This window comes from Neovison vison, chromosome 6 (genome assembly GCF_020171115.1).
Source record: "Neovison vison isolate M4711 chromosome 6, ASM_NN_V1, whole genome shotgun sequence".
Lineage (NCBI taxonomy): Eukaryota > Metazoa > Chordata > Mammalia > Carnivora > Mustelidae > Neogale > Neogale vison.
The window spans coordinates 214,925,685-214,947,272 of NC_058096.1; the positions used below are offsets into that span (position 1 = coordinate 214,925,685).

The 21,588-nt window shown below is 58.2% G+C and overlaps 1 protein-coding gene across 2 annotated transcripts; it reads right to left on the reverse strand.

Moving 5' to 3' along the window:
* Positions 1-2,908: 2,908 nt before the first annotated feature.
* Positions 2,909-20,139, reverse strand: ZSWIM4 (zinc finger SWIM-type containing 4). Of its 2 annotated transcripts, none has more exons than XM_044254059.1 (14): positions 19,862-20,139; positions 17,685-17,886; positions 15,857-16,213; positions 15,110-15,258; positions 14,863-15,013; positions 13,542-13,709; positions 12,415-12,774; positions 10,950-11,087; positions 10,349-10,603; positions 9,682-9,817; positions 7,213-7,367; positions 5,869-6,032; positions 4,366-4,447; positions 2,909-3,954 (listed from the first exon to the last, which is right to left on the reverse strand). In XM_044254059.1, exons 1-14 carry the CDS (start codon positions 20,012-20,014, stop codon positions 3,095-3,097), a joined length of 3,330 nt encoding a protein of 1,109 aa, XP_044109994.1. In that variant the 5' UTR covers positions 20,015-20,139; the 3' UTR covers positions 2,909-3,094. The 2 variants fall into 2 exon arrangements, with proteins under 2 accessions (XP_044109994.1, XP_044109995.1); XM_044254060.1 differs by lacking the exon at positions 19,862-20,139 and adding an exon at positions 18,347-18,387.
* Between the last annotated feature and the right edge of the window lie 1,449 nt (positions 20,140-21,588).

Genomic DNA, 21,588 nt, shown 5'->3' on the forward strand with positions numbered 1-21,588 from the left:
TTCCTGAAGGTCTGATAGTTTGTGTTTGGGGCTTACTCCTTCCTTCCATCCCTGCAGTTTTGGCTTTTTGGGTGGGGAGGGTTGGAATTTGGGTGGGGAGGGTTGGTGGCCCCCCACACCCTGAGCTCCTGACCTCCCCAGATCTCCATTCCTGTCCCTGTCCCTGTTCCAAGGAAGGCCACAGTGTAGTCACATGGGCAGAGAAGGCTGGAAAGGTGACCTTGAGGGGTGTCCTGGGATTAGGGGTGACCCTGAGGGAAACCCTGGAGCGGAAAGACTGACTTTCAGAGCTGTTGTGATGATAGGCAGCACTGTTCTGGGAAGGACCTAGATGGGGTCATTATGAGGAATGCCCCAAGCCCGGGGCATTGACCTGAATGTGCCTGGCCCCAGTGGAGGGGGGATTGGACACAATCTTTGGTGGCAGCCAGCGGTGCCTCTGAGGGAAACACTGGGCATTCAAAGATAACTGGGACCGGAGGATCTTGAGCTAGTGATATTTGGGGGTGGCTGAGACATAAGGGACAACTCAGGAAGATCTGGGGTGCTGGTATCTGGGAATGCCGGCAGGGGACCTGGGCTTGAGACATGCATGTGTCACGAAGAAATCCCCAGGACCAAGAGGGACATTTTCGGATAACTTTGAGAGCTGAGGGGCACAGTTAGAGAGGGAGCCAAGTCCGAGGGCGGCATCTGCCCGCAGTTGGGACTAAAAGGGTGAAAGAAATGCCGAGCACTCCGGGGCTGCCGCCTCTACCCGAGCAGGCCTCCAGGCGGCGCAAAGAAGCACGCCGGCCCGAGGGAGTCCGCGAGCACATACCTGCGGGAACAGCGGGGAGGGGCGAGAGAGGAGTCCGTCTCCAATTGGCCCTCTTTGGCGGAGGGCGTCGCCACGAGCCAATCGCTGTGTCCAGCATTGTCGCTACCCCGCCCACGACTGCACGCGCGGCCTTGTCGCCCTCTAGCGGTCAGCCCCGTCTAAGCACCGCTCTGTGCCCCGCCCCTCCGGGAAGCTTGTCCTCGCCTGCCCCGGCCCTGACAGTGACCCAGACACACTTTGTTCACCCATCTGTCACTCTACAAAGACAGGCAGATCGGAAAGGAGGTCCTGCTTCTCAGGGAGCCAGGGAAGGAAGGCAACCAAGAGCCTTCTTTGCAGTCTTCCAGGCCACACCACTCCCTCTAGGTGGGAACTGGAAAGCCTCCTCCGCAGTGTAGGAATCCGGGGCCGCACCCGGACCGCGCCCCTCACTGACCACGCCCACCCTCCTACCGCGGCAACGCCGGAGCCCGCCCACCATACCCAGGATTCCCGTCTTTGTGTGTTGGGGATGTGCGTGGGAGGAGGGGGGTGTGTGTCTTCCCCACCCAGGTGCACCCAGCACCTGACACGGCCCCCGTGCTCAGCAGCTTGGGAGACAAGTAACCCCAGGAGCAGTGTCTGGAGTCAGGGCACCCTCTAGTGGCCATTCCCAGCACTGCAAGGGCCGTGAAGCCTGAGGTGGCCAGGGTCAGTGGCAGCCGGCATAGTACCTAATCAAGCTATGCCTCTTCCTAAAATGGGTATCCTTTCCTTAAACTTTGGAATCCCCGTTTTCTCGTGTGTAAAATGGAAGGATATTCCTCCCGACTCATAGGGCCGTTGGGACAGGCGTTGTCACAGGTGACCAGTATAAAGCACTCCTCTTGGGGGCTCGCCCTGATAGTATCCACATTCCAGCCCCTGGGTGAAACCAGCAGTCTGCCCTCCTTCCACCCCGAGCTTAAAGTTGTGCCCTGAGCAAGCAAGGCTGGAGATTTCCTGTGGAGGGATCAGGGAGCCCTGGCCTGGGGGCGGGAGAGGGGACACCCCTCCGTCTCAAAAGCAGTGTTCAGTATTTAAAAAAAAAAAAAGAAAAGAAAAGAAAAGAAAAAGGAAATACAATATACGGTTCAATAAATAGAAAAAAGTTACAAAATGACGATTTTGTCCTTAATTACAAGAGGAGAAGACGGGGGGGGGGGGGTGATTGGGGTGGGACACTCTCCCTCCTCCTCCCTGGGCCAAGGTGGGGCAAGGGAGACCCAAGAGAGACAGCAGCAGAGATTCAGAGCCACAAACAGAAAGGCGAAATAGAGGGAAATATGGAAAGGGAGAGTAAGATGAAGGGGTGGAGCAGGGACATGGAGGAGGAGAAAGGCAGAGCCAGAGCCAGAAAATGCCAAGATGCCAACCTCTCTCCTTTCCAGATCGGGGGTGGGGGGGTCCCTGGCTCTCCTGGGCTTGTCTCCCTCCAACACCAGGTTTGGAGGACAGCGTGAGCATGGCTCAGTTCCTGAGTTGTATGTCCAGTGACTAGCAGGAAGGGGGAGGGACAGTAGTGACCCCTCGAGCCCAACCTGGGACCCTGGCATCCTCGGGTATGGGAGTCCTGGCTGGACGGGCAGGGGGTGAGGTATGTGGCTGAGGCCTGAGGCCTCTTTAAATCCTTCAGTGGGGATGAGCCATCGGTCCCAGCTGGGCAGCCTGGCCAGGGCACAGGGCTGCGAAATGGGGCACCTGAGGCAGTGAGGGAAGGGTATAAAAGGAGATTTAGACATCCTAACACAAGTCTCCTGGGCACCCAGAGTGGAGTGTGGGGTCTGCTACATTGACTTTAAGAGCCAGTTTCTGGAAAAGTTCTGCCTTGCAGCCCCCAACCCCACCCCTAGTCCAAGCCAGACCTGCAAGTTTAGGGAGGGAGAGCTTGCCTATTGCTTTTGGGGTGCCCAAGGTGGGGTCAAACCAGCTACCCAAGCACACACCCCCTTCCAGGCCTCTGGGTGGTGGTATGGCTTCTGATCCTTGCGCCTCGAACACTCACTTGAAGACTCCTAGGCACGCATGTGGCAGGACGTCACCTCCCCCCCCCCCCCCCCCCCCCCCGCCCCCTGCCATGTCCTCCCTCCAGCAAGGCCTGAGGGGATGGCAGGCAAGACCACCTAGCTCCAGCCAGGCTCCTTCCCTGACTTAATACTGAAATGCCACATGGGCCTCCAGTGCTGAGGCCCCTGATGGAGAGCCAGTGCCACAGAAGCAGGGGCCGAGGGGGTCCCCAGCGCTGCCCACTGCCCCTCAGCCAAAGCGCTCCCGCACCAAGAGCATGAGCTTCTTCTTGCCCTTGTAGGTCTGTTTGAGGTTCTCCAAGAATTGGGCAAACTGCAGGTGCCCGTCAGGCGCCAGCAGGAAGGTCTCACGGGCCTGGCCCAGGAACTCGATGAAGTCGCCGTAGTGCCGCGGGCTGATATGCGTGAGGCGGGAGTGGCTGGTGGCGATGTAGGCGGCCACCGCGGCATCCAGGAGCTGGCAGAGCGGCGCCCGGTCGGCGCCCAGCGGCTTGGCGGCTCGGCGGGCCCCCAGCGGCCCCAGGCCGGGGGCTGAGAGGGTCCAGCGGCGCAGGATGTCGGAGAGCATGGGGGCGCAGTGGATGCTGCGGATGATGAGGGGGACGATGGCGGAGAGCTCGTGCCGGCCCAGAGAGTGGCTAAGCGAGCAGGCCCAGAGCACATCATTGACGGCCGGGTGGCTATCCTGGTTGAAGGCGATGCTGAGCTGCGCCAGGGCCAGCGTGGCCAGCTTGTAGGCCCGCAGCGGCAGGCCGCGGTGCTCCATGTAGCGGGCCACCGTGAAGAGGTGGGCGTGGCCCAGGCCGCCGGCCGCGGCGTCCAGCACTATCTGGTAGGCCGCCTCGAAGGCCGCGTGGTTCTTCTCGCACAGCGTGAGCGCGGGCAGGGCGCAGTTCTGCGGGTCCTTCATGGCGCACTGCAGGGCCAGGGTGCGCGCACAGGCCCAGAGCTCCTCCCTCCGGGGTGCGTCCAGCTGCAGCCGCGACAGCGTGGCGTGCGTGGTGCCCGTCACCGCCACGATGGTGGCAGCCTCCACCGGTGTGAATAAGGAATACCAGTTCTGCATGATATTCATCAGGGCTTGTGGGCCTGGGGGATGCAAGAGGGCAAAGCTGGCCAGGAAGGACAGGGACCGCTCCCCCATGCGCACGGGTTTGCCCTCCCGCTGCCATCCCCACCAGCCAGAGCTAAAGACACGATCCCTCTGGTTCTGCTCCCGAGCTTGACAGAAACTGTCCTTCCGAAGGAAGCAGGAAACTGCCTTTCTAAGGAAGCAGGGGGCAGCCAGACTGGGCAGGAAGAGCACTAGTGGGGCTATGCTTCCCCGCTCCTGTCCCTTTTCCAAGCTGCTTCAGCTTGGCCAGCTCCCAGGCCTTTGTTTAGCTCCATCCCCAGCTCGCCTGCCCAGCAGGACAGCCCTGAGTTGGGGCTGGGGCCAGGGAAAAGGCTCTGCTTCTCCCTCCACAGGGACGCAGGCGGCAGGTTTGCTAGGGAACTCACCGATCTCTGTGGCACAGCTGACCAGCCACCGCACCATCTCCCGGCGCCTCCAGGTCATGGTGTTCAAGGTCATCCGCATCACCTGTGGCACAGGAGGGGAGAGAGAAGCGGATCACCCAAACCTCGAGCTGGCCTACGGAGGGCATCAGGGATCCTGAGGGGGCTGACTTGGCGGTGAGCCACGTGATCTGGGTAAGCGACCTCACCTCCCGGGCCTTCAGTTTCCTCTTCTGTAAAATGGGCATTTAAAACCTCTACCTCGGACGGGGCGCTCTTCTGAGAATTCAGTGCAAATTTTCAGGTAAAGATTTTGCACAGGGGCGCCTGGGTGGCTCAGTTGGTTGAGCGGTGGCCTTCAACTCATGTAATGGTCTCAGAGCCTTGGGATCGAGCCCCGTGTTGGGCTCCCTGCTCAGCAGGGCATCTGTTTCTCCCTCTGCCCCTCCCGCTCGTGCTCGCTTTCTCTAGTAAGCACATCTTTTCAAAATAAATAAATAAATAATAAAGTTGTATTTTAAAAAAAAAAGATCTTACACAATATCTGTGGCTTGAAAGCGCTCAGCCCCTGCCAGCTGTTACTGTTCCTGCTGTCGTTGCCAGTGACCCTCAGGCCCTGCGGTGCCTACCCCAGACAGCAGTCCAACCTGTCCCTTCTCTCTGGAAAGTTCCCTGCTTCATGTCAGCAGATTCCCCTCTGCGGCCCCCAACAAAGCACTTGCCCTGCAGGCCCCTACCTTCTTCGGTTTCTACCCCCAGTAAGCACCCTCCTTGTTTGCCTCCCTCCAGGTCCTGTCTGGTGGACTCTGCCTTCAGCAAACTCCTAAGGAGTGGGTCCCCTCGCCATGCCCCCTCCAATAGTTCCACTCCCCCACAGGAGATTGTTGGGGATTAATTCTGCCTTCTGCAGGCCCGCTGCTGGCCAGTTCTCCCTGGGAAAGTATCCCCACCCCCACCCCATCCCATAAGCCTGCCCCAAACTGTTCTCCATTCTTACTTTACCTTGGCCGCAGTGTGAGGCCCCGCCCCTCCGGGTCCCACACTCTGCAGGTGACTCCTCACCTACAAGCAGCACCCATGCCGGCCTCTGACTTGCCCCAGCAGGACAGCCCTTGCCCGGCCCCTGGGGATGGCCCCAGCTCGCAGGTCCTGCCTCAAGGACTTTCAACCACAGACCTCATGGGCTTTCAGGACCCTCCCCTGGCCCCACCCCTCAGCAGCAACCTTTCCTTCCAGGCTGGTCCCCACAGGCCTGGCCCCCACCATGGTCCCTAACAGTGGGCACAGCAGTCCCCAGCCCCATACCAAGGCCAGCACCCTAGGCCCAGCTTCTTCTTGTGACCCACCCACTCACGGGCAGGTGTCCTTCTCCTCAGACACGCCCCCAGGAGGGGCTGCTCCTCTTCCGACTCTGCCCTGGGAGTCCCCCACTGACGACCCCCATCCCTCATTCCTGGGACCTGTTCAGGCCTGTCCTCAGGCAGCACGGCCCCCGCTGACCCTCACCTGTAGGCCCAGTTCCAGCGCAATGCCCAGCAGCGTGGTGTCGGGAGGCGCACTGGCCGGGGTGGCCGTTTTGCAGGCGTCCTGCGCCAGCTTGAAGAGCAGGGCTGGCGAGTGGATGTTCTGCTGGATGGAGCCCAGCACGGCATGCAGCCACTTGGGGTCTCCTGGGGTGGAGGGAGGGAAGAGGGCAGGGTTGGCTCACGGGACACCAGCCCTGGCTGCTGCCCAACCTGTTCGCCCACCTGTTCGCCCAGGTGTACCCGTGTGAGGAGGCAGAGGCAGAAGCAAGGACTCTGGGAAGATCCAGACCACTCTCGGCATTCCCTCTCTCCTCTCCTCTCCCCACCACCCAGCGGGAGCAAGCCAGCTAGGGACCCATAATGGTCAAGGGCAGTGATTCTGGACCCGGAACACCAGGGTTCAATCCCCGCCTCGCCATTCACTAGCTATGTGACGCCCAGCAAGTCACTTGACTTCTCTGTGCCTCGGCCACCCCATCTGTAAAATGGGTTACACTGATGCAATGGTACCTGCCTCCCAGGGCCACGGTGAGCCCGTACCTGAAAGGCTTTTACGGGACAAGAGCTGTACAACTGTGAGCTTTTATTGCTATTATCGCTGGCCCAGAAGCTATAGTTTGGTCACTTTGCTCCAGCCACACGGGCTTCCTCTGTTCCTCAAACATACTAGGCATGGTCCAGCCTCAGGGCCTTTGAACTGGCTGTTCCCTCTGCCTGGAATGATCCCTCAACCTGGACACAGCCCTCCCCAGGTTCCTGGGGAAGCCCTCATCCCCAGGATAAAGGCGTGAGTGTCTTCCTGAGAAGAGGAAGAAATCAGGAGCACTCTCTTTCTCTGCCTTGTGAAGACACAGGCAGGAGGGTGGCCCGTGTGCAAACCAGGAACAGAGTCCTTCCTGGGAAGCCATGATGAGGCACCCTGACCTTGGACTCCCAGCTTCCGGAGTTGTTGCTGAAGCCACCTGGTCTGCAGTGCTGTTATGGTGGCTCAAGGTGACGAGGACACCAGATGCTGGCAAGAGCTCTCCGCCCTCTCCCCACCCACCACGGCCCTGGTTCTGTTCTTGCTCATTGTGTGACATCACTAAGTGTTTGACCTTGCTTAAGGTCTATCTGTCCTCCCCCTCCAATGGAACACCGAAGGCGCTGGAACAGGATTGTTCACGCCTCAGCACCTGGGACAGTGCCTGGTCTGTCTAGAAAGTGCTCAAGGAAAACTGAGAATTTGATGAAAGGATAAAAAGTAGAGGGAAGGGATGAGGGAAAGGAGGAAAGAGAAGGCAGAGGAGGATGGCAGGGGGACAGGGGCAGCCTCCGTCCTCACCCTTGGCGGCTGTCAGCATGGCAGAAGCCAGCTCGCACTGGCGTGTTTCCAGGTGACCGAGGATGAACCAGCGGGGGAAGCGGTTGCTCATGATGGAGTCCAGTGGGCTGGGGTGCGGTTCTCCGGCGGGAAACGCTGTCTCCAGCACAGGCAGCCTGGTGGGGGCAGAGGGGGAGAAGCAAGCCCATGGTGAAAGGAGGCTAGGGCGTCCTTCCTCTACTGGAGCCTCCCTGCTTGGGCCAGCAAAGCCACAGGCACGCGGGACGATGGAGGATGTGGGTGCCAGATGTTCACTGGAGTCCTGTTGGTGCGCATCACTTGGGGTTGATTAAATAAACAATGCTCTAGTCATGCACCAAGGGCTGACAAAAATGTGAGATCATGTCCTGATGCAGGCCTCCGGTAATCCTTCGGTCACCCCCCTTCCCTTTCTCACTCTGCTCCAGCCACTGTTCCCCTCAATACCGCTCAAATACAACCAAGCACAGTCCTACCCCAGGACCTTTGCCTATGCTGTTCCCTCTGTCAGGAACACTCTTCCCCAGACATCCTTGCGCTTCTCCCTCACCTCCTTCGTCTCTCTTTTTTTTTTTAGATTTTATTTATTTATTTGTCAGGATAGGTGGGGGTGTATGTGTGTGCACAAGCAGGGGGAGAGGCCAACAGAGGGAGAAGCAGACTTCCTGCCAAGCAAGGGGCCTGATTCGAGACTCTATCCCAGGACCCGGGATCATGACCTGAGCTGAAGGCAGACACTTAACAAACTGAGCTACCGCGGCGCCCCTTAATTCCCTCAAGTCTTTACTCAAATATTTTTCAGTGGGTTCTTCCTTGAGATCCCTACATGTGAAACTCCCACTCCTAACTTCTCCCAGGCCTTCTTTGCTGTACGTCATCACCTGACACACAACATAGTTTACCTATTAATTAATATTTATTTAAAATAACGTATTATTCTATCTCCCTCACTGAAACGTCTGCTCCATGAGGGCAGGCATTTCTGTTGATTCCCTTCATTGCTGCATCTCCAGCAGCCAGAACAATGTCCAGTACACAGAAGGTGGATGGACAGCAAATGTTTTTGGAATGACGACCTGCCCACTAGGGGTATATTGCATCTCTATGCATGTATTTTGTATCTAGAAAGTTCTTCAGGGGCACCTGGGTGGCTCAGTCAGTTAAGCATCTGCCTTCAGCTCAGGTCATGATCCCAGCGTCCTGGGATTGAATCCTGAGTCGGGTTCCCTGCTCGTGGGGAGTCTGCTTCTCCCTCTGCCTCTGCCCTGTTCATGCTCTCTCTCTCTCTCTGTTTCTCTCACTCAAATAAATAGATAAATAAAATCTTAGGGGGGGAAAAAAGATTACATGAGGTAATGTGAGTCATGGATTTGGACCAGGGATCAGCAACATTTTTTTTTTTTTTTTCGTTTTTGCACAGGTTCAGACAGTCAATATTTTTGGCACTATGGGGGGCCATTTGGTCCCTGTCACAACCATTTGACTCTGCCATTGCCACATAAAAGTAGCCCCACACAATACCTAAATGAATGAGCGTGGCTGTGTGCCAATAAAACTTTATTGCTCGACACTGAAACCTGAGTTTCATATTACTTTCCACCTGTCACAGAATATTCTTTTTATTTTCAAACACTTAAAAATGTGAAAACCATTCTGAACTCATGAGTTTAACACGTGGCAGGCCACATCTGGCCTAGGGGCTGTCACGTGCTATTTCCTGGCTTAGAAACCACAGCCCTTCACAGATTATTTTTTCCAAATATTCTGGAAAGATCCATGCTAAATTGATACTTAATAAGCATCTCTAGATGATGGGCTCAAAGACGGGACAGAATTCACCTTATTTGCTGGGCATAGTGTACTACCCAGAGGGCCTTTAAAAATTCTGCTTCTGTGGTCAGTTGGTACACATGAGAAATGATAAGGTGATTCCCAGCAACACTTTTTGGGAAATATGTCAACTGTCTATCGACTCTAAATCAATTCTTTTATGATACCTCCTTACAGCAGTCCTTACCAAACCTTTAAGATGCTAAGTTCACTGAAAATAAGGAGCAAGGAACAGACATGGGACGCATCATGGATGTAAAAGGAAGATCAGCCTTCAATTTCCAGATTATGGGTTTGCAGAAATCTTGATTCTTGTGGGATAGATAAGAAGAAAGTGGTGACATGGCTTGTCTCCAGAGAGATTTGGTAAGTGGGGACAATGTTTGGAGAAGAATTCTGAATTCCCTGTGGATCTCTCTCAAATTTGAAATAAAAATACACATGTATACTTAATACAAAAAAAAAAAAAAAAAAAAAAAGCACAGGGCAAACGGGGACGCCAGCCTGAGGGAGACGGAATTAACGAGCTTGTGAGTTTCCGGCAGGAGGATGGGGGCTCTGAGGGAGACCCTCCAATCCTGCCCAGTCTCCTGGGCCGAGTCCCCAGCAGCCCATTCTCACCTCATGGCCCTCAGCGCGAGGCGGTAGGCCAGGTCGGGGTCGTGGGGCAGCAGCGCCGTGAACAGGTAGCGGGCACAGGTGTGCATGGGCACGCTCTCCCGGAACAGCACCTCTCCGAAGCCGCTGAAGGGACCCCCTGCAGGGGCATCCTGAGCTCAGACCCCAGGCAAGGGCTCATGTCCACCCCATCCCCAGGTCTCCTCACCTCCCAGGGTCTGAGGAGGAGAGGGACTTCTCGGGAGAGAGCCGCTGGGGCTAGGGGTTGGCGGGGTGCGGGAGGTAGTGCAGGGCTGAGACAGAAGAGAGGGGCAAAATCTGAGGAGGAGACCCGGGAACCCCGTGGTGGGAGGCAGGACGCAGAAACAAGGCGGGGCCGGAAGGTGGAGGTAGGGCTACACCTGCTCCAGGGGTGGGGCCTCACAAGGACCGGCCCCTTGACGCCAGTGGCCAGTTGGGGGGAAGGGGGGGGCTCCTCCCCAGGCCGGCACTTTCCAGGGAGCTGAGCTAAGGGCTGGTGTCACCTTTTAGGTACCGCTAAGGTAGCAGCGAACTGTAAGGGCCAGGAGACCAGGCCTCCTGATCCAGCAGCAGTGGAGCCACTGGAGAACGGCGTGGGGGCGGGGGGGCGCAGGGCCCCTCCCCTCCCCGTCTGGGGGCGGGGCCTCACCTTCCAGCAGCAGCCCCGCCTGCTTGCGCAGCACCTGCACCAGCCGCTCGTCCAGTTCCACCTCCTCCAGCAAGGCCAGCAGCTGCTCCTCGCTGCGCACCACCTTGTCTTGGGCGTACAGTCCCTCCGGCAGGGCCCGCTGCTGCCCCAGGCCCAGCAGTGCCACCTCAAGGGCCAAGGCCAAGTAAGACTCCCCGGGGCTCCCGGGCACCGGCACGTGCTGGTAGGCCGCCTTCCGCTTCTCGGGGCCAGAGTCTGTGGGAAGTGGGTACCAGGGCTGCTGGAGGGGGGTGCCCCCCTTCTGGGGACCCCAGGAGCTCTTCAACTCAAACATGGAGACTGGGGGGGTTGGGCTTATGTGGGGGAACCCAGCAGATCCCAGCACTGACCAGACACCTTCTACCAGCAGATAGGTGGGTCTGCGGTGGCCTCGCTTTCAGGAGAAGCGAAGTCTGTTGGCTCCTGGCACTGGCCAGGGCATGTGGCCAAGTGTAGAGACCTGACCAAGGATAAGAGTGTGGCCCCACTTTCTTGGGGTACTGGGCTGGGGAGGGGAAAGGGGAAATGTCCCATTTCTTCCCAGGGGCCCCACTGTGGGTACCTGGGTAAAGGGCAAGTGTCTCCTCCTCCAGGCGGCAGGCTTCCAGAAGTGCCCTGCAGAGGCAGCCGATGGGGTCCAGTGGGTGGCCCACCCATCCTTCCGTGTTGGTGATGCAGGTGTTACCTTTCTGCAGCAGCTCTGCAGGCAGTACGAGGGGCTCAATGCCGACCCTCCACAAGTCCAGGTAGGGGCCTTCTCTCGAACCCCCAGCCCAGCCTCCCAGTGCCCGCCCACTACCTGGCCAACCGTGAGCCATCCTGTCTGCCCATGAGCTCTGTAGCAGCCCTCACCTGCACAGCCTTGGCCTCCTGTCCCACAGCCAGACCCCAGCCTGGCAGGGACACATGGGTGAAACTGGGCGCTTTCAAAAACATCCACCGTCTTTCTCCTAGCTCCCACCTCTCTTGAGCCTAGCTGGCTTTCAGGCCCCCATGTGGCCACCTGCCCCATCTGAAAGCCCCATTCTTCAATCTCCTCCCATGAGCCTAGCTCTCTCCTGCCTCTGGGCTCCTGCCCCTGCTGTTCCTTCTACCTAGAACACTGTTCCTCTCTCCCCTCCTCCTGGAAACTCCTATACATCTGTAAGATCTCAGCATAGCTCTCACCTGCTCTGTGAAGCTTTCCCTGTGCCTCTACGCTGGGGCAGGACTCTTCTGGGGCCACAGGTCCCCCAGAGTTCCCTGACACCTGGGGTTCAATTTCCTGATAACAGACCCATTACCCAGACAACAAAACTGGTGGCCTCTCTCCTGCCTCCCCATAGCTCGTCAACAAACATGTTCTTTTTTTTTAGCCCATCCAGCATGGCTTTTTTTTTCCCCCAATGCAAATTTGAATTTGTTTTCCATGTTTAAAAATCAATAAATTGCACATCACATAATGCAGATTTCTGGCCTGTCCTAAAAAATGGGAAGATCTGGCCACACTGGGTCCCTGTTCCTGAAAGACTTGTAACTGGCACCAGCTCCATAGCACAGAAGCTGGAAGCTTAGAAACTACAAGTCCCAGGCTCCTTTGGGTGAGGCGGAGGCAAGGACAGGAAGAAGCCCTGTAGCCCCTGTAGGGGATTCTCCTGTAGCCCCCATGAGCAGGTGTGCAGCTGTCCACAGGGCAGAGACAGGAGGCTTTGCCAGCAGGTTCTGAGTGCTCTCTTGGGAACGGCCCCCAGCAGGGACTACAGGCTGCTGAGCTCACGGTCAGCAGTTTGCTGCAATCCCTATGCTTTTGAAGTTCAGGTTCTTGAGCAATGGCATCCCCGATTTTCAATCCCGCAGCCCTTGCGGTACTTTTATGAACCCTTAATCTCCTGTATTAAATTCTTTTTGCTCAAGATTCCTCCAGGTGGCCTGGCTTTCCCAGGTGGTGGGACCCCTATTGGAACCCACAGATGTTAGGGGTGCCATGGTTCCTAGCAGTCAGCGTCTGTGTCTATGGCCCCGGGGGATAGGGCGGTCGTGGCACCCACCTTTTTTCTGCTGCTTATAGCTCTCGAGTTGATGCCGCCGCTGCAGCCGGAGCGTGTTGACGATGGCACCTGCCAGCCGCAGGGCCTGGCGGGGGTATCCGTGGGCACGCAGGGTGTCCACTCGGGCACAGGCCGTGGGGAAGGGCTCGCCCAGCCAGAGTGGGCGGCCCTGGGGGTCAAAGGTTGGCTTTTCACTGCCCATGGTGCCTGTGAGGCTGGGGCCGTAGGAGTCACTGGCCAGGATCCTCTGCAGGTGGGTGTCACTCCAGTGCAGTGACCCGGCCTGGAGGGCGCGGCCAAAGACGGTGTGGCGGGAACCTGCGGCCATCACCTCCTCCTCTTCCTCCTCCTCCTCTGGACCTGCAGGAGGGGCCCCCACATGGCCTGGTAAGGGGGGCCCTGGCATTCGGGCTGAGGCCAGCTTGGTACTAGATTCTGGGCACAGTAATGGGGGTGTGTCATCTCCCCAAATCCTTTATTTTTTAATTAATTAATTAATTTTTTAGATTTCATTCACCTATTTGACAGAGAGAGGGAGGGAGAGCACAAGCGGGGGAGCGGCAGACAGAGGGAGAGGGAGAAGCAGGTTCCCACCCCCCGAGCAGGGAGTCTGACACGGGGCACCATCTCAGGATCCCGGAATCATGACCCAAGCCGAAGGCAAATGCCTAACCGACTGAGCCACCCAGGCGATACTCCCCAAATCCTTTAAACAGCCCTTTGAACGTGTGTGTGTTATATGTGTGTGTGTGTTATATGTGTGTGTGCGTGCGTGCATGTGCCGGGGAAACTATTAAATCCCTTCATGCCAATGGACTATGGAGGTTGACGGACTGTCCATGTCTGCCCACCCTGCCCCTCCCTCTCTCCCCCGACCCCATCTCTCACTCCTCTCCCCCCTCCCTCCATCTCTGCCTCTCTCTTCTCAGTATCTTCTTCCTTTTCGCTCAGTCAGCCCTGCCCCCGACCTCCCTGGCCAGGAGGAGGCCAAGTCGGGAGACCAGCCCAGAACCGCTGGCGTCTTAAGCATTTCACTTCATGTGCCTCCGACTGCCCGCCGCCCCTGCCTGGGCCCTCACTCCGTCCTGGTGGGGAGGACAGACAAGGGCTGGGGTCCCCTCTCCTACCTGGGCTGAGGGCCACGCTGGGCTGCAGGCTGGGCCCGTCGAAGGAGTAGTTGCCCTCTTCCAGCGGGCACACGTCCAGCTTGTCCCACTTGCCAAGCAGCTGGAGCCAGCTCACCCGCTCCTCTGGTTTGCAGTGGGGGCTCAGGACAACACACACCCACAGGGCCCCTAGGGACAGAGGGCAGCCGGTAAACGTGGGCATGAGGGAGGCTAGACACTCATGCCAACAGTAGCCTACTGTGTGCTGGGCACTGGTCTCTGCTTAGCCCTCATCTCGAGCCTCTGAGATTGCAACTGATAATCTCTTCCCATTATAGCACAGAGAGGTAGAAGCAGTTGCTCAACGTCACACAGCTGTGAAGTGGGAAGTCAGGATTTGAACCCAGTCCATCAGACTCCGCTTGCTGTTGCCACCTGGTTTTGAATGGCCTGCAAGCTAAGATTTACTCTTCCATTTCTAAATGGTGGGGGGAAATACATCAGAGGAATATTTTGTGACTTGTGAAAATTAGATGAACTTCCCATCAATAGTGTCTGTAAGTAAAACTGTATGGGGTGCTGCCGTGCCCAGCTGGTGGCCTGTCTGCGGCTGCTCTTCCATGGCAATGGGCAGGATCGAGAAGCTGTGACAGAGACCAATGGCCTACAAAGCCAAAGTGACTGGCTGCCGGCCCTTATGGAAAAGGACTAATGCCAGGCGCCTGGGTGGCTCAGTCAACTAAAGGTCTGCAACAGGCTCAGGTCATGATCCCTGGGGTCCTGGGATCAAGCCCCATGTCGGGCTTCCTGCTCAGTGGGGAGCCTGCTTCTCCCTCTCCCCGCTGCTTGTGCCTCTCACTCTTTCTCAAATAAAATCTTTTTTATTATTGTTTTAATATTTATTAGAGAGAGAGAGAGAGAGAGGGAGAGCATGAACAGGGGGAGAGGCAGGCAAAGGGAGAAGCAGGCTCCCCACTAAGCAGAGAGCCCAATGTGGGGCATGATCCAGTCCTAGGACCCCAGGATCATGACCCAAGCTGAAGGCAGATGCTCAACCGGCTGAGTCACCCAGGAGCCCCTAAATGAAATCTTAAAAAATAAAAAAAAGAGGAAAAGGACTAATGCGTCTACAGTATTTCTTTGTCTGTCTCCCCAACAGGTGTCAGCTTCAGGAGTGCAGGGGTTCAACTCCTTGTTTCCCGCCCAGCCCCACACCCGCACCCGTACAGTGCCTCCCGCATCACAGGTGCTAGTGAACACGGAAGGGATTCAGGGGCCGCATGCTAATGGCGGGGGGAGCCCGCTGGGGCTCTGAAGCCCCGCTGTGCACCCCGGGCCTTACCCAGCTCGTCCCACAGCTGCCGGCATTTGTCGGTCATGCCTGCGCCCTGCTGCCGCCACAGGGCCAGGCGCGGGTCCTGCAGGAACTGCTCCGTCATGAGGATCAGCATGCGCGCCCCGTTGGAGTCCCGCATCCGCAGCATCTCCCGCACCTGTACCAGGATGAGGGCAGGGACCAGCGGTGAGGAGAGGGCGGGGCGCAGGGGCCAGAGCCTTCGGTCCCCTGCCCGCCCACCCGCCCGCGGCACCTTGCAGAACATGGAGCGCAGCTGCTGGCTGGCGCCGTAGTAGCCGCCGTTGGACAGCAGCTGCTTCACCTGCTCCTGGATCTGCTCCTCGTCCAGGTGCCAGCAGTTGGCATCCTCGATGCCTGCACCCGCGGTGGGGTCTGGGGCACCTGCGAGGAGGGTGGGACAGTGAGGCTGGGGTTTCCAATCTCCCTCTACACCCTCTGCCCACCCCCATCGGTCCACCCTGATCCCAGTCAAAGCCCCTCCCACCTGACCCCGTGGGGGTCTGTCCGTCCCGGCAGCTCCGCATTCACCTACCATCCTACTTCACCGTCTATCCGCTCACCCCATCCGCTTTTTCACACCAGCAGGTCACCCCATATCCTATTATCCATCCCCTCATCCATCCCCCCAACCCTCCATCTTCCCACAGCCCCTCTTCTCTCCAAACCCTCCCCGGAGCTCACAGCACCTCCAGGTCCATCCCCCACCCATCCCCCACCCGACCCTCACCAACGTCCACACATACCCTTCATGCCCTCCACCCACCCACACTCAGGCGACTCCTGTGCTCTTGGGGCACCCCCACCTTGGGGCTGAAGCTCCCAGTTCCCGGGGCCAGGTCAGATCCAGGATCTGCCACTTAGTAGGTGTGTGACCTTGACTTCAGGCCGTGGTGCTCTCCCTAGCCCAGCTCAAGGATCCAGGGGACCTGAGGATTCCAAGACGGAAGCTGCCCCCCTTGGGCCCCCGGGGTGCCCTTACCATGCACCAGGTTGATCTCAGAGCCCAGCAGGAGGATCTCGTCAGCCAGGCGCTGGGCGGTGGGCAGCACCTCGGTGTGGTGGGCGCTGATGAGGTACTGCACGAACTTCTGCAGCTGGTCTCTGTTCATCTGGGACAGTGTCTCAGAGATGGGCAGCCGCAGCTCCACCTGGCGCGCATGTCGAATGCGGTACAGAGACAGAGCCACCACGTGTGCACAGTAGAAGAGGTCCCGGTTGTCACAGCCGCAGCTCACCGACGTGATCTTGCAGCGGTCAAAGCTGATGGAGACGTGGTAGAGGCGCTCGGGCTCTCCAGGGCCCCCCAGCTCCCGGATGTTTCCGCTCAGATGGAACCCTAAGACCAAAGCCAGGCCAGCCGCCGCTGGGTCACCCCCGGATAGCAGTGCTCGACCACGGCACATAGCCAGACCCAGGCGCCAGTCCCATGGAGTAACTAGCGCAAGCCACTTAACCTCTCTGTCCAGTGGGAACGGGTAGTGACCTCCTCTTCATGTGTTTTGAAGAGGATTCAATGAGCTAATATTTGGTAAGTGCTTAGAACCCTGTAGGCATACAGTAAGTCCTAAATAAATGCTTGCTCCTGTTCTGATTCTGAAGAACATTATAGTGATAATGCTGAAGGTGGTTTTCTCAGCCCTTGGGTTACCGTGGCTACAGCCTGGGCTCCAGGAGCCCCGGAACTTCCTGGGAAGATGCCCAAGGCCTGTGACAATTGGGGATGAGGGGCTGATGTGGCAGCCGAGGGGGCCAGGCTACCCCATCACCCCCTGCCCCACCCTGGCCCCTGGGGAGCCCAGATGCCAGGCTTATCCAACTGGTTGGGCAGCTCAGGCCCCAGCTGGCCCTGGCTGCGTCACGCAGAGAGACGGCGGCTTCCTCATACCGGCCGAAAATGGCCAAGCCTGTGGCGGGCTGGGCCATGTCCAGGCAAGGGGGGCCCCAGGCTGACAGGTTCAGGGAGGGTCATCTTAGCCAAGCCCCTGCCTCCAGCTAGGAGGTGAAGTGTTCCTGGGCTTACTCGCTTTTGGGCTCAACCTCTACTTGCCCCCTTCTGAGCCCCACTCCCTGAGGTCTAGAATCTTCTTCCACCTCTAGTTCCAAACTTCTGGCCCCTACCCTCCCTCACTGGACTCCACTGCCTGAGGTCTAAGACCACCCCTCACAGCTGATCTTAAACTTCTACTCAAGGCTCCCACCTAAGCCTCATTGTCTTAGATGTAGGACCATCCCTAAACGTCTGATCCCAATTTCTAGTAGTCTAGTCCTTCTGCCTGAGGTCTAGACTACTTCTCACCTCAGGCTTGAAACCTCAGCCCCACAGCATCACTGGGTCCCTCTGCCTGAGGTCTGAAACCTGGTCTCACTTCTGGTTTGCAAATGGCTCCTCAGCATTGCCCCAGACCAGCCTTCCTCCCTGTGTCCCCTCTTCTCCCGCCCACCAGTCAAGCTGAGGACCACCTTTGTCTTTAGCTCAGAATCCGGATCCAACCCGCACAGAGGTCCTCCACCTAGGATCTGGAAGTAGCCTCAGTGCTCCCTCCTTAGCTGGTCCCTGCTGCCTAAATTCTGAGTCCTCCCCTCCGCCCTCCATCCTTCCCCCCAGCCCCGTCTAAGCCCCCTACCGGGGGTCTAGGCAGATCTCTGACCCTAAGCTCAGAATATCTTGTAAAACTCTCTCTGGGCATCAAAGCCAGTGATCTGGAATGTCCCCTTGCCTCGGCCCAGGCCCCTCTCTCTCCCTTTCCCTCCCTGCCTGTGCTGGACGCCCTGGCCTCCCTGGCAGGGGGGTGGGGGCGAGCACTCACCCACTTGCAGCACGCGGTCTACGGCCCCACTCTGCAGCAGGTGCAGCCCACGGGTGAAGGGCACGCGGGCGTCGTGCTCGCCCTCTGGGGGCTGGTAGCCCAGGGACGAGTACATACAGATCTCCCGTTCGCTGCGTGGGAATGACCAGAACACAATGCGCTTCTGGACCGGCTCTGGCACCCTGGAAAACCGCTCCTCCACCTGCGGGAAGGGTGGTGGGTTAGAAACCCAGCTTGAATCCTGGCTTTGCCACTTACAAGCAGTGTGACTCTGGGCAAGTCACTTGGCCTCTCTGAGCTTGTTTTCTTTCTCAAGTGCAAGGTCGGGATGTTAACAGCACCCACCTCCTGAGTATCAAGCTTGCAATAACACCTGGCCTGTACTTAGTGCTCTAGAGCTTTCTGCTACTTCCCCCCACCCCATGTCAGAACCCAGGTCCTGATGTAATGTAATCTCCCCTCCCAGGCTTTGAAGGGGCAGGAGGAAGGGAGACAATAGTGATAAGAATAGAGATCAGGCCTCCATATTCTCAGCCTACACTATGCTAAATGCTTTGTGTATGTGATTCCCCATAATTTTCATGGAAACATCTCAGTAATACTAGTTCTCATCCCATTTTGCAGCCTGGACATTCGGAGGCTCAGAAGTGGGGTGAATGCACCTGCTCGGTCTTGCAGCTGGCGAGCTCTGAGTCCCAAGATAGGCTCCGTTCTCAGCTTCCAAGGGCCTGCAGGAAGGGAGGGGTGTCCTCACCACCCCTGTGGGCTTGGGGCAGCGAATCAAGCTGGTTGAACCAATGTTCCAATCTGGGCTTGCTACTCCCTGGCTGAGTGACCTTAGGCAAGTTTCTCAACCTCTCTGTGCTCCAATTTCCTCAAAGTGGGAGGGAGAACAACAACTCCAAAGGGCTGCAGAGGATTCCAGGAGCTTCTGAGGGGCAAGAGCTTTCCTAGCACCAGGCCTGGTCAGGGCAGGCACATGGGAACCACCAGAGATGGTTTCAGGATTATGCTGGGTATCTCATGCACGATAAAGGGGCTGCGACCTCCCAGAGCTCCCAGTCCTGGGTTTCTGGGGGAAGTGGGAGGACCAGTGACTAGCTCAGGTCTCAGGGACGGTTGGCAGATGACTAAGGAGGGATTTTCCAGGCCATGAATCAGAGCCTGCCCCATCCACACTTGGCTCAGACTCATCAGTCCCGGCAGACTTCCTAACTCTGGACAGGCCAGGGAGCAAAGAACACCCCCCAAAGCCAGATAGAGAACAGAGCCTATGGGACCGCAGAGGGCTTGCTCAGAGCCCGGCCACATCTCCACTCTTCAGAGGCTCATTCTGAGGCTGGAAAAGGGGACTCTAACCGCCCCAGCCCTGGGGCATCGTGGTAGAAACCCCAGAAACTAACAGAGGTCTAGGTGCACCTATACAGATACTATGACCCAGGCCTTGCCCTTGCTGCTGAACTATGGAAGGACTAGAATGGCTGGGGGACAGAGGGAGGGTGAACACTGGGGAAATAGGCGAATGTGGGAGGGTACCCTGACACTGGAGGGGCTGGGCAGCCCCAGGCGGGAGGTAGTCCCAAAAGTACTGAGGGAGGGAAGCAGGACTCCAGGGAGGGATCTGGAGGAGGAGGGGGGTTCCCCAGGGGACAAGGGTTCTGGAGCACAGATCGGGGACAGAAAAGAGTATCTTGGGGCTGGGGTCTGTAGAAATGGGGGAGTTCTTCACTGGAGGTGAAGATGGGGGGATGAGATGGGGGGTGTCCTCCAAGTCAGGGTGGCTTGTAGGAGTTGGAAAGAGGAGTGAAGATTGAATGGGGTGTCCTAACTGAGAGCTGAGGTTGAGGTGGGAAAAGAGGGTACCCAGGGTTGTGCGAGGACCCCGGGGCAGGAGGAGAAGGAAGTGTCCTGAGCTAGGATCTAGGGCGCTGAGGACTTCCCTGTGTCCTGTGGGCTGGAGGGCTGCGATAGCAGGAGGAATGGGGGTGGGTCACAGGGCTTGAAGGAGTGAAATGGGAGGATGAGAGGGTGTTTCGGGGCGGACTTAAGAAACCTGGAGGGGATCTCTGGGAGTGTCTCGTATGCGGGCAGGTCCGGAGGCTGGGGGTTGGGCAGGGGAGGAGAAGGCTAGTCGGAGAAGGGGTTGGGGGTGCGTCCCTCCCCCCACCCCTCGTCACCTGCTCGAAGGCCCAGGTCTCGGCTACTCGCTTGGCACTGAGGTCCAGCAGCGCCTCGGGCCGGCCCCGGCCGCGCACGGCCCCGGTCCCGGCATCGCGCTCCTCGGGTCCCGCGGGGCAGCCCCGGCTCCGTTTGGCCGCGGGGGGGTCCATCGACCGGGCCGGGGCCGGGGCGGGGCCTGTTGGGGGGTCAGTCCGATGCCCGCTTTGCGTCGCCGGCTCCCGCGCCCTCTACCCGCCTTCCAGTTCGTCTTCGGCGCTCGGCCGCCCCGGGACCCCAGCCGCACCCACCCCCGCCCAGCGCCGGGCCGGCCGGGTGATGCGGCCCCTTTAAGACTCTTCACAACAATGAAGCTGCCTCAGTCGCCGCTTTATCCTCCGCCGTCGTCCCGCCCCCGCCGCCCGTCCCCATTGGCCCCCCCCTCAGCCTCCGTGGCTCTCCTCCGCTATTGGCTGCACCGCCAGACTTGTCCTCAAGTTCTCGCTGCTCATTCGTTAGATGTGCTGCTTGTCCTTTCGAGGAAGCCCAATCAGAACGCTCATAGGGCTGTGCTGTCAATCATGGGGCGCCGGCGGCCAATCATAGTGGGAGGACCCCCCGCGGACCCGGCCTTATGCGGAGTTTCGGGGCGGACCCTCGGTTCATTCACAACATTCCTCTCCCGCCCCCCTCTGGCTGGACAGCGCGCCCCGGGCAGCTGGGGCTGCGCCCACACACGGCTTTGTTTACTGAGGGTCGCTTCCGGGCTCCGCAAGGGGACAATCAACACGACTCGGCCGGGGAGCGAGACTGAGCGGCGGGATTCCAAGCCAGCCTCTCAGCCCCTCCTCCCTCTGGGCTGTGCGAGGCAAGAAACTCTCTCAGCCTCTCTGGGCGCGGAGTCAAGTTTTGATATTTGTGGGATTGGGGTAGGTGGGTGGAGGGGATCACAGGCCCCTCGGTTCAGCTCTTGGGGGCCACAGACCTGTTCTCTAGAAATAGAGCCCAACCCATGCCCCAAGCTAAGAACCCTCAATCCATTCTGTGCCCTGAATATTACGTTGAGTCATATGAAATGGTTGATTTTCGACCTACTAAGACGGCAGTTTCAAAAGGTTCAACTAATACTTGTCACATCCGATCGTCCTGGCCACCCTCTCTTGCCGGAAGCCGCCCGTGGTCTTGATCGCCAGCCCCGCCCCGCGGCCCACGCCATCCTTCCTCTCCCCCTGTCCTTAGAAAACCCTACATTTCCCCTTAGCCATACTTTTCTCCGCGGTCGCTACATTTCTTTACCTAGTTCTGCACTTGCTTGATTTCTGTCTCTTCCCTCTCCACCGAGACCCCCAGTGGTAGGAGTAAGTGTAATTGGTGCATTGCTACGCCGCCAGCACCCGAACAGCACCGGGCATACAGCAGTGACTCCATGTGAATTTACCTACTGAACCAACTCATAATCTGCTCCATTCCGCTGAAACGTCTAGGAAGCGGTCCCTAAGTGTGGCCTGATCGCTGCCCCCAGTATCCCCACCGCCTATGGAAACTCTGGCTTTTTCCTTCCAGGAATTTCCAGCCGCACTTTCTGGCCGGTCTCCAGCTCCCCATTCGGGAAACTCCCTCCAACCTGTGCTGTCCGGGGGGGGGGGGGTGGGGGGGGGTCACCACTAACCACAGGTGGCCTCTGAGTCCTTGAAATGGAGCTGGGCCGAATTGGGTTATGCTATAAATGGAATTTTCAAGGACTAAG